The sequence below is a fragment of the Hakea prostrata genome, chromosome 9 (genome assembly GCF_041222555.1).
Source record: "Hakea prostrata isolate BN-2017 chromosome 9, UWA_Hpros_2, whole genome shotgun sequence".
In the NCBI taxonomy this organism is placed as follows: Eukaryota; Viridiplantae; Streptophyta; class Magnoliopsida; order Proteales; family Proteaceae; genus Hakea; species Hakea prostrata.
The window spans coordinates 9188548-9201004 of record NC_142608.1 but is presented as its reverse complement, the minus strand read 5'-3'; the positions used below and the strand labels follow the sequence as shown (position 1 = coordinate 9201004).

The window sequence follows — 12457 nt, the reverse complement described above, 5'->3', positions numbered from 1 at the left end:
TTCCTTGATTTGGCTAGAGTCGTTCTCTACCCAATGGTTCAATATTGAGGCCTTAGTCCTATTGGACTTCTTAGTACTCGTGCCCACTTGTAATATTAAAGGCCCTTATTGAAGATTCAAAAGGCGAGCATTGAAATGAGAAAGACTTGTAGACTCATGATGCAGCAAAGAAAACGGATGCACTAACGTGCAATGGCTTTAACGCATCGCGCTCAGGCACCATTTATTAGTAAGGGGAAAGCCTACGCGCGCTAGCACGAAACGGGTCGAACCAAGAACCTATGGAAGTCGGGGCTACCCCGTCCCCATTGCAACACAATAGTGTCTTGAAGCAGGAGTTTAGAGTGTTGAGTGACGTTATGTATGATGAAGCCATGCTTTCCTTTCTTTTAACACTTGATTTGTGTTCGATCCTTTATTACTTTCATTCATGTGGTTCGTAGTTTTCGTTCTAAACCATTTTTTCTGTTTGATGATTCTTTTTTGGGGAAATAAAATCAAACACTTGCGGGTGTTGGGGTAAATAAAAAAAATATATTAAAAAAAAGAAAGAAGGAGAGTGAAAGAGTGGCTTCACAAGCAAGGTTTAAAGTATCCCACGATACCATACGATACTAGCCGATACATATCCATATTTGACCCATCCGATACGATACATCTCGATACGTCTCTCCATTGAATTACTCTAAAATACATTAGTTAGAGCGATACAATACCCGATACAGGACGATACGTCTCTTAAAATCACGTTACCGATATGATACTCGATACCGATACTTTAAACCTTGTTCACAAGTACTTACATGGCATTGGCGTTTCTGCTGGATGACCTTTGTTCTTGCAATCCGGCGTTGGATTTGAGCCTGAAGAGCTTTACCACAAAAACAAAAAAAAATAGTGCTGGTGTTGCATCCGAGTGCCTGGGCAATTAAGTGAAAAATGAAGGGTGGGTAAAAATGTCAATCAAATAAATAAGTGGGTGAATTGGTGATGTTTTTTGGATGCTGCGTAAGAGCAACCAACGATCAAGATTGAAACTTGTGGTCCAGAAAAAATCTTGACCACTCGTTTCATAGTGAAATTTTACTAAAAAAATTTATTTAAGAAAATGAGGCAAATCGAGAGGTTGAGATTTTGTCTCGACTATAAACTTCAATCTGGACCAGAAGCTACACGGTGCTGCGGCAGCACTGATGCAATTCTAAGGTGTAGATAGAATCCTTATTTAGTTAATTTGGTAATATCGAATGTGAATTTGGCTTGTTCGTCGTAAAGAAAATTCTGAATTTAGTTAGTTCTGTGAATACAAAAAATCCGGTGGACAATTTCGTAAATTCAACTGAATTTTTAGATTTATGTAATTCTCTGCAATTAACCACCATGATTGTAACACTTGATCATTTAATATTCGACGATCAATATTAAATCCCAGATTTTTTTTTTGGGTAGCCCCAATCTGAGATCACGTTAGTGTCTCCGATCACTTTTCTTACGTTATCTCCTGTCTTCTCACGGCAGGTAATCACGCTGCGGGAACCTTCCTTCCACCGTCACACACTCTCTTTCTGCTTGAGCTATGAAAATTGAGTGATGGTGGAGATCAGTGAGAATCAATAGAGAGGATTCAAGAAGATAAGAAAGGAGAATGCAAAATGAAATTCGGAATCAGTAGTCGCCAATGGTAAGATATATAAAGTGATTTCTTAATCCAGGATTTAATATTGACTTTCACATATTAAATGACCAAAGTGTCACAATCGTAATGACTAATAAATTTCCGGGATTACAGCAATGCGAAAAGAGACTGAATCGGATATGGTTATAGCAAGCTTCTTCAACTACTACTACTTCAACCTGAGATTTCGAGATTTCCGCAATATTTTCTTCAGAACTGTAATCTGTAATCTGCAATGGAGAAGAGTGTTTAATTCGCCGCGTAATAAGATCGCTTTACCTTCCAAATCGATTGATCCAGTAACTGAAGTGGGTTGTAACTCATTACATCGTGTGCTGGTCTGAAGGCATTTCTTTTCCCGAAGGTTCTTGTTCGGATGGAGATCGGTTTTGGTTTAATGGCCTGCATTGCTCTTCAGGTCAGTTTATTTCCATTTCTGATGCCAATTGTTAGCGTTGCCTTCCATTTATTATCCGCATTTTTTACAGGTTTTGAATTTGTGATGTTGTTTTTGTGGTTACTTTCTGCAGGCCTTGGAGATTAACCAAGATTTATGTTTTCTTTTTTATTTGGTTTTTGCTCCAGTTCCAGTTGTTTCTTTGCGGGTCGCTTTCCCTTTTTTGATTTTTAGATTCTGATGATGATAACATGCTGATGGATAGATTTGTGATGGTACTTATGTGTTTGTTTTTTTTGCTGCTGATTCTTGTAGGGTTGGTTGATTACCAATGACAATGAACTTTACATGTTGGCTTTACATGATTGTTCCTTTAAAATTCGCCAAAATGGGATGGTTTGGATATGGAAAATGCTGAGAAGAGTATTTAAATTGAGAGAATTAACAATAAAAGATGTGCTTATGATTTGTTTTAATGTTTAAACCTTTAGTTTTTCGATTGCTCATCACTACTGAATATAAAAGTGCTGTTGGAGTTTATTCGGTCAATTCAACAATCTCCCTGGATCCTACTGGTGTAGGGTTTATTTGGGCTTCTTAATCACATCAAAGTGATACAAAGCTTTTTTCTTTTTGTTCTTTCCTCCGGAAATGAAAAGAATGCTCCAACTTTCTCCACACTATAATCTGGCTTCCATCTGCCTTCCTAAATGTGAGGGTGGTCTCGGTCTCACCCGTCTCCGGGGGATATGTAATGTCAACATCTCTGAATTCTCAAGCTGATATTGAGAATCTCCTTTAAGCATGATTCAATCAGGGTAAATGGGTTTTCTCCTGCGTTCTCAGAAAGGATCCAATTTAGATTGTCTGCCATCTTGCTTACTCTCCTTCAGTCTGGCACAAAATTCTCCTCCTTCAACCTTTGGCCTTTCCAGCCACCATCACCAAGGTTACTGATGGGACTGCAAACTTCCGCTGGCTTGATCACTATTAGGCCTTTAGGGTTCTGTAATCTTTAGTAGGTGCCTGCTCGGTTTACTCAAGCATTCCTAAATCTGCCCTGGTTTCCTCAATTAGGGTATTGGTCCCTCTCCCTAGTCTCACCATGCTCTAGGTTTCTCAACCCCCCCCCCCCCCTCACCCCAAAAAAAGGGGAAAAAGAAGAAAAAAACAGAAAAGAAAAAGGCTTCTCATCTGACAAAATCCTCTGGCTCCCCCTAATGGCCATTTTTATCTCCAGATCCACTTGGATTGTTGCCTCTCAGTCCCGTGACCCAACCTTGTGGGTTAAATACTAGATATCCTGCCGTAGCTTCATAAATTGGAAAGTCTTCAACCAATCTTTCCTTAGGGGTCCCTCCTTCATCACCAGTTCTATTTCTCCCCTCCTAATCTTTCTTGGAAGGGAATTGAGGACGTTGACTGCCTTTTCATCTTTGCTCTTTTTCATTCTCTATTTGGAAAAAAGCTTAACCCTCCTTTTGTCCTAATAGCAAGAGGCCTTTACCTATCTCTATGGAGTGGCTTTGGATGGATATGTTGTTCTTTGGTCGTTCTGTTTATGATGGAGTTGGTAAGGTGGTGTTTGGGCTGTTATCTTTCACATTTGATGGAGCAGAATCTCAAAAGATAGACTTCCACTCTCTTGACATGATTTGGAAAGCCATAGGTCTTTTTATGATAGCTCCAAGATTAGTTTGTTACCCTTAGATCTATTGTGTACTCCCCAAGGAACAGAAATATCGTTGTTACTTGGGGATTACTTGTCTCTCCTTTCTGATTTGCTGATCCTTCCTAAGGCTTGTCCTTTGGTATGCATTCCCCCTCCGCTGTCTTTTTTCTCTATGTATCCCCCCCCCCCCCCCAAGTTCACTCTTTTTTAGGTTTTGGTAATGAATTATTTATTCGCCCTGAAAAACGAAATTAAAATTTGACAGGCTAAGGTGATAAAGTGTAATGGGACATCTAGATTTATATTTTACAGTATTTTAAGCAAACTGGGTTTGATCTTGGGATGTAGTAGTACATTAGTTGCCTGGATTTTTCGATCAGGTTGGCTCTTCTCGCCAACTCAAAAGAGAGAGTTGTCTAGAAATCTCAGTGAGATCTCGCTGGGCTGCTGGAATTTTTTCCCTAACTTGATGAGTCTTAAGGGTCGTTTAGGTTAAAACATGTTGTCCAGCCTATTCCGCCAATCTGAACATATTGGTCACCTACAATTTATGAAGAAAATGTGTAAATATGAGTTCTACTAATGGCTATGAAAGAGGTGGGAAAGATAAAATGTCAGGACCCATCGGTAGTCCACTTGGGGAGTAGAAAGGGTAAGGGAAGGATTTTATGGAAAAGTTGAAGATGTGGGTCCTATGCCAAGTAAAATACGAGTTCATTCATTCCCCTCTCCTTTCCACAAAATCCTACCGAAAATTGTGGGACTTTGACGAAGAATGGGGTTGGAAAATTGGTATGCCACCTTAGGCGATAGTTCTATTTTTGAATGTTTAGGTTGTCGGGTAGTTTTCAATCCCAGGTAACCCAACAATCAGGCTTTATGATATTCCATGGCAAGTTCTCCCACTCATTTTTGTCTTGTAGGCAAACAATCTATAAGTGTTATGGCCTATTGTACACATCATATACTTGTATATTAATGCTCAAAGATAAAAAAAATTCAAACAAACAATACACATTTTCATAGTTCAAATTACAAAGTTCAAATGATAATCTAATCATAAAGTTACAACTTGAGAGTTGAGACTTTATGTGCTAAGCACATTGTCTTGTCTTGCTAAATGGAAAGAGAGAGAGAGAGAGATGTCGTCAAATCTTGGTGAGATCTTGAGATTCTCCTACCATGTTTTTGATGACTAAGCTTAACATGATGAAGTCTTGGAACATTTCTTCAGGTAGTTATCATACTTGTAAATATAAATTTCTCTGTACTTGTTTAGATGCACATTTAATATTGGCTAGACAAAAGTGCCTATGTTACCAAAAAAAAAAAAAAAAAAGGCTAGACATAATTTTCCCCCCCTTTCCTTTTTTAAGTCCGAAGATGGAGGATTGCCATGTTTCGGTGGTTTAGAGGACTAGAAGAAGAATGAATGGGGTTAGGAGTGAATAGAACCCATTGTTGTTGAAGAAATCATAGAAGGCAGCTTTTGCTTGAATGGAGATTAAGAGAAAAAAGAAAGAGTTCTTTACTTGGCACCCATTTAAGTTGGGATGAAACTCCTGACTGCCCACTTAAGTGGGAAAAATTACTGATTGCCCACTTTTCACAAATCCTAAAATTACCCATTACCCACAGTCGGTTTTCAACCATTTTACCGAGTGAAGGGCCAGGGGCATTAAAGTCATTTTACAGAGAAGGGCAAAACCGTCATTTCAGATTCAAACTTAACAGAACAATGATTGAAAACTAACTGTTGGTAATGAGTAATTTTAGGATTTGTGAAAAGTGGGCAATCAGGAGTTTCTGCCCAACTTAAGTGGGTGGAAAGTAAAAAAACTCAAAAAAAATAAAATAATAATAATAATTAAGTTGAAAAAGAACTTGCATAAAGAACACTGAAGGAAGCTTCAAAGAACCACTTGGGCTTTCCACTGCAAGATATCAGTTGGATCAAGCACAGATTCCTTCAAAGGATCCACCTAAGCTTCGCACCTCAGGGTGTTGCTTGGATCAATCACCAAACCCACTTGCTTTGATAAAAATGGAAGACAAATCTTCAATAGAAGAGAATAGGAAAAAAATAAAATAATAAAAGAGAGAGAAAAAAACTCAAAACTAGATTCCTATACTAAAAAGAAGGCCTAGCTCAATTTTTAACCTATTAGGGAATCTAAACTAAGAAACTGCAATATGGTTCAAAAGAGTCCTAATCCAGCTGCACTAGACGATTACTGACGAGTGATAGTTACTTGCAACTTAAGTAAGTTGAACAACATAGAATTGGTCCAGTTGAACTCCCTGGAGCAACTGCAAATAAACCAACTAAAGAAACAGACCAACTTATCCCGTGTGCGACCTTGTTAACTGTAATTTAGGTCCATAGAAGTGACTTATGCCCTTGAAAACCCATGGGATCAAAGGCCCAACATGGAGATGACTGAACCCAGACTTATTCCTGACCCAAGAAGCCCACCTTGGTGATGAGTCTGGACTAACCAGACACCTGTATGTATCTAACCCCATTTGTTGGAACTTTGCCTAGCTTTTTATGATTATCTAAGATGACAGCATTGATGAATCTTTACTGTCGTTTGATTGGCCAGTTTTCAATTTTAAAATACTTCTTGATATGAATCAGTGGTGGATCTCATGCCCTTCATATGTGTGCCACATGTCAACAGCATGGTCTGCTGAATTGGTTTTACTCAACACATGTCACTTGTATCAGGCTTTTTTTTTTCACCCAGTTATTGAGTACATAGGCAGTATACATCTTCAATCTTCAAAAAGTTTTGGTGGAATCTCAGTTTTTCAGTAGTTTCAAAAATCACAAAAACAGAATCCTATAGGGAACATGATTGCCAGTGTTTTGATCGAAACTTCAGTCATTCTGTTTTGGTATTTTTGCACATTTTAGATTTTTAAGCCATATCCCCCCCCCCCCCAAGGGCAGAAACCACCAAGTGAAACTCATGGAGAGAAATACACTGTTTCAGCAAAATTCCAATATTTCTCTCATCACTGTCCGACCAAAACACAGAAACAAAATGAGTTTATGAACTATGGCTATAAACTTATTATTGATGTCATTTCAGACTAAATCAAATCTGCAATATTTTGAATTGTTGGCTTTTTCTCCCTGATGTTTTCTTCCCCTGCTCTTTTCAGGTGTCACTAATTGTTTTGTGAATTTTTAGAGATTTGAAGTGCTATTTTTTGTTGGTCTGCAGTTCCTTTGTAATTCGTTGGGAGACAGTGGTGTAGAGAGTGTAGAATGAAGTGAATCAGAGAAACTAAAGAACCTCTATTTGGTTCTTTGTGTGGGAAACTTCTACTACAGTATGGCAAGGCTGGGATTTCCAAAGCGATATATAATTGTTATTTTAACCTTCATTTGCACATTTGTTTGCTATGTAGAACGTGTGGGCTTCTCAATTGCTTACACAGCAGCTGCTGATGCTGCTGGGGTGAACCAGTCAAGTAAAGGCATCATACTTTCCACATTCTACTATGGTTATGCTTGTTCACAGGTGCCTGGAGGATGGGCAGCCCAGAGGATTGGGGGAAGGCGTGTTCTCCTTCTCTCATTTGTTTTGTGGTCTGTAACTTGTGCCTTGGTATCCCTGGATCCGAACAGAGTGAAGACCTTGGTGATGGCCCGCTTGCTTGTTGGAGTTGCACAAGGTTTCATATTCCCATCCATTCACACTATACTTGGTCAGTGGGTCCCACCTCATGAACGGTCACGATCAGTTTCTCTGACTACTTCTGGAATGTATCTTGGTGCAGCAGCTGGCATGCTTTTACTGCCCAGCCTGGTGAAATTCAGGGGTCCTCAATCTGTTTTTTCAGCTGAGGCTGCTTTAGGTGCCATGTGGTCCATACTATGGTTGAAATATGGAAGTGAACCTTCTCGCTCCAACTACCCAAAGATGACACCTGCTGGGTATGGGGAGTCTTTACTACCAACTAAAGTGGATTTGCAGAAAATGAAAGTGGAAACTGCTAAAATCCCATGGAAACGAATAATCCTTAGTTTGCCAGTCTGGGCGATTGTGGTTAATAACTTCACTTTCCATTATGCCTTATATGTGTTGATGAGCTGGCTTCCCACATACTTTCAGCAAGGTCTTCAGCTTAGTCTTCAGGATATGGGTTCTTCTAAAATGCTTCCTTATCTCAACATGTTCATATTCTCCAATATTGGTGGGGTGGTTGCAGACCACTTGATCACCAAGAAGATTTTGTCTGTGACCAGAACCCGTAAGATTTTGAATACTATTGGGTTCTTGGTAGCCTCTTTTGCATTGATGGCACTTCCATTGTTCAGAACTTCTGGTGGGGCTGTCTTTTGTTCTTCAGTAACTCTTGGGTTCCTTGCCCTGGGTAGAGCTGGATTTGCTGTGAATCACATGGATGTTGCTCCTAAGTATGCAGGAATTGTTATGGGAATCTCTAATACTGCTGGGACCTTAGCAGGCGTTATTGGGGTTGGTCTAACAGGTCGGCTTCTTGAAGCTGCTAAAGCGGCACATTTGGATCTTTCAAGTCCAGAAAGCTGGAGATCAGTATTCTTCATGCCAGGATATCTTTGCATTTTTAGTTCGATTATTTTTTTACTATTTGCAACTGGGGAGAAGATATTTGATTGAGAGTATTAACGCTATAGTTATTGAATTTAGTAGTCTGGTGACCTGAGAATGGGTAAGGAAGTTTTTTGTCTTCTTCTGGATCAAATCCTCCATTGCCTAAGATGTTCGTTTTGTACATTGTCCTCAAAGTTAAAAGCCACAAAAGGTTGTGAAGTGGAAAGTTAAGATATAAAATTTTGCATTCTTGGTATAGTTAATTACTTTTTACTGTTTCATGAATTATTTGAAAATCTCAGAGGTCATTCCACCAGTGTTCTGATGCCTAATCTGATTGCTTGATCAATGAGTTGGAAGTGTATTAATGTTTTATTCAATTGAAGAGAAGTGTCAGTTTTTTTTATTTTATTGAATTGAACATTTGAACCTGAAGAAAAATATAGGGAAGAAGTAGAAGAGGAGTAATTTTGATTTACATCATCTTTGTCTAATTGATGAGAAGGGACCTAGGTGCATGTTAATTGCTTGTTCAGGGACAATAAAAAGTCATACAGCATTGGTTGGGACGACCCAAAAAAAGGGATGAATTGACCTAATGAAATGCCAGGTCCATGATATTGTGGGTCCTCCATCAGCATAGCAGTGTGTTTGCTGCATTTCTGTTAAAAGACAGTTGCTGCCTGTGTGAGTGAGGGTACCTACTGGTGTTGTAAAAATATTTTCTCAAAAGTTATTTTGCTACAACTCCCAAGAGCCCAGAAGGCCAGAACTCATAAATATTCAGTCGTTTAACGGTCATGATAGTGCAGGACCATGTTTAGTCATTCAGGTCTTGTCGACCAACTACGTTGTCACCAATGTTCAGATGCAATTTATCTGGCCAAGCTCAGAGTTCAGGCTATAGGGATAGTTTAGAAGCACTGTTTCCTTTAATTTAGTTATTAGATACTACTTGTATAGGCTGGGGAAAAAATTAAACAAATTCCAGATCTGATTTGGATTTAGTTTTCAGTTTTGGCCTTTTCAGGAACACCCAGGCATAGTCTGCACATGGAGGGAGTTTATCTTCCATTTATTATTCAAGAGTTTGGGCGGGTTAGGAGCAGCCATGACTCAATTGAATGGATTGAATTAGTTTCTTTTGTTGGTAAGGTGGTTGGCTCCTTGATTGTCTGTTTTCCTCCAAAGTTCTGCATTTTTTGATTCTTTTCCTTCCCTCTGAACTTATCTGTCACCAATTCCAGTACTTTTTATCAAGCATTGTATCAGCATCTGAGCCGAATTGTTTCCCTTCTATCTTTAAGGCAAGCACTTCACTAGTGGTAGTTCATCTTTTTGATCTGCATGACATGATGAGACATGATAAAGCGTACATGGAGTTATATAGCTGGTTGAATGCCTGCATCACCCATGTGGTGCAAGTAGTAACTTCCATCCACAAGACATCCAATGCCAAATGTGCAAAATTTAAGCAGAGATGAGAAATAAGAAGGCAAAAGCAGAATCATATCGCTGGTTGAATGACTGCATCATGCATGCTGTTCAAGTAGTAATTTTCATCAGCGCAAGTTGATTCCATTGTCAACATACTAGAATTAATAAGATTTTTCTTTTTCTTTTGTTGGGAATGCCTGTTAAAATAGAGATTTGATTGACATCTGTGAAAATTTGATTTGATTTGATAAATGTCAATAAAGTTGGCCTGTGATTAATCTGTGATGATGCCTCAGATCTCGATGCATGACTAAAGGTGCTTGTTGGTTGCCTTTAAGTGCATCAAATGGCCAGCATCAATCTATTTAGAAGATATTTGTCCAAGACAATCCATAGAATGGCAGCCAATCTCTAGCTAACAGGTAGGTAACCTATTCTCTTGTCAAATACTTATTGACTGTCCTTCTTCCCTTTTATCTATTAGTGCTATGAGATTATGTGCATCACTGTCATGATGGTTAACCTAATAGTCTAGCACCTGACAACCAATGAAAGTTTCGGGATTTTGTCCCTGTGGAAAAGGGTTCCATTAATCTTTATTCATATCTGATACAGTCCACATGAATTTGTTTAGGCTGTTATGATGAATCAATTATTTGTTTATTTAAGGGACTTTTTGGTATCAATTCTCATTCTCAAATTCTGACACTTTTTTAATTTTTTGATGTGTTTGGTATCCATTTTGAATCCTATTTTTGTTTAAAAGAATAGAAAGAAAGAAAAAATAAAAAAACCCAAAATCCATAATAGACTTTTTGTCTCTTATAGATTTTGGGTAAAACAACTCATTCTATTCATTTTGTGCAAATTGAGTGTGTAATAGTAAATATACATTCTTTTTATGAAAACCCTATTGTTTCTCCTTTTTCTCATTCTCGAACCTAAACATTATGTTCTCAAATTCTCTTTTTCTCAAAAGCCTGCTTGTGGCTCCTTCTGCTGGGCACTTCTCAAATCTTGCAAGTGGTACATCGCCGCTCATGGATTTGTTGTTGAAATTCTCTACTGTCTTAAGGTATTTCTTCCATTTCCATTTCCTGTTATCTCTGCGACTTGACCTCCACTTCTGGCTTGAAATCTACTTTTCTCTGATTGAAGTTAATAAAGTTTTTTAGTGTGTTTTGCTACTCACAACTTCCTTTATATAGGAATATTATTTTTAGCTTACTTGGTGACTTTATGTTTATAGCAGTTACTTCGAACACAAGATTGTGTTCTATTATATTTTTTAGTCTAGGCTGCTTTTGGCATTGGTTGGATCAATCAACTTCTTGCAGGTAAGTATCCAGGGAGGTTCTAATCAAGTTTCCTCTTCAACTAGCTTGAAAATAGGTATTCTCCAACAAGATTTCGTTCAAGTTACTGCTCAACTAAAGCAGCTGCCATTAAAGGACTGCAACTACAATGATTTAAACTTGCAATTTGCAAATTTCAATTCCTCTTTCCTAAACTTATAGAATAACCGTTAAGCAAGTTATTTTCTGATAAGACCTCAATAATTCTCCATTAATTTGTTACCAGTAGGTATGAACTCAACACACAACTTCAGTAGAATGATCTTCAGATAGTAGTCGAATTCATTAAAGCATTCTCGAATGGATACAGCTAATGAAAATAGACAAGTTATACTACTGAAAATAGTTGAAACTATGAAATAAAATTAAAGATAACTCGGATGAACTAGAACAGCCATAGTCTAGCTAATCTTCCCCAGAGGTTTCCCTCTCCCCAAGCTCTTGCTTGTATCTTCTCTTATTTCTTCCCTTTCTCTCTCCCCCTCGCTTCCTCTATAAACATCCCCTCTAACAAACTCGCGAAAACCAACCGCACACGGCCAACTCCTTTGCCACCTGGACATTCTTTCTGCTCCTCTGAATTTCAGCAGGTTAGTGGTTGCTGTCCACTTGGAAGCTGCCATCTGTCCCCTCATCATTTGGATCCCCTGCAGCAGCTGTAGGTAGTGCTGCTGTGTGTGTCTTCTTGTTCTTTTGTTTGTACACCCTGGTAATTAGGGGTCTATCATTTTCCAAGAAGATTCTGTGCAGTGAAATCCAGCAATCAAATCGTCATCCCCTGTAGACCATATCCTCTGCACCATTCACCTGGTGATCAATTCACCCATTTGATAAGGTACATAATACAATATTTTTATTTATTAATTTGCAGTATCTTATGGTGATTTTTTGCATCCAATTATACTTAAAAAGATTATATATTAATTCAAAAAGTAATTAGAGGTGCTTGGAGCAAATTGGTAGCTAAATCCACAACTTTTGCAAGTTTTGATCTGCCTGCTTATTTTCCGCGTAACTTCCCCCTCAGAGCTCCGATTTAGGTGATCTAAGTTGATTTGGAAAGTTAAGAATGCTATCTATAATTTTATCTCTTTCAAAATCTCCTAGAAACAGAGCGCAAGATGGTCAAATAATTGATTGAATAGACATGATCTGTGCTACCATGTAGAAGTTTAATTTTTGGAAGTTGCCATATATTTTCGAGTATTGGAAGGAAAGAAGAATAATCTGCTGACACATCTCCATACAATTTCAAGTATCTTTGGTAGAAAAATAATCAGATGATGCACCTCCACTTGTTTCTTATTTAGGAAGATTCTTAGATATTTTTAG

The 12457-nt window shown here is 38.3% G+C and overlaps 1 protein-coding gene across 2 annotated transcripts; it reads left to right on the top strand.

Annotated features, from left to right (window-relative positions):
- The first annotated feature begins 1455 nt into the window (after positions 1-1455).
- LOC149004530 (putative anion transporter 6) lies at positions 1456-11552 on the top strand. Of its 2 annotated transcripts, none has more exons than XM_089168396.1 (3): positions 1456-1681; positions 1790-2093; positions 6978-11552. In XM_089168396.1, exon 3 carries the CDS (start codon positions 7089-7091, stop codon positions 8397-8399), a length of 1311 nt encoding a protein of 436 aa, XP_089024522.1. In that variant the 5' UTR covers positions 1456-1681; positions 1790-2093; positions 6978-7088; the 3' UTR covers positions 8400-11552. The 2 variants fall into 2 exon arrangements, with proteins under 2 accessions (XP_089024522.1, XP_089024523.1); XM_089168397.1 differs by having other exon boundaries at positions 6916-11552.
- Positions 11553-12457: the final 905 nt, after the last annotated feature.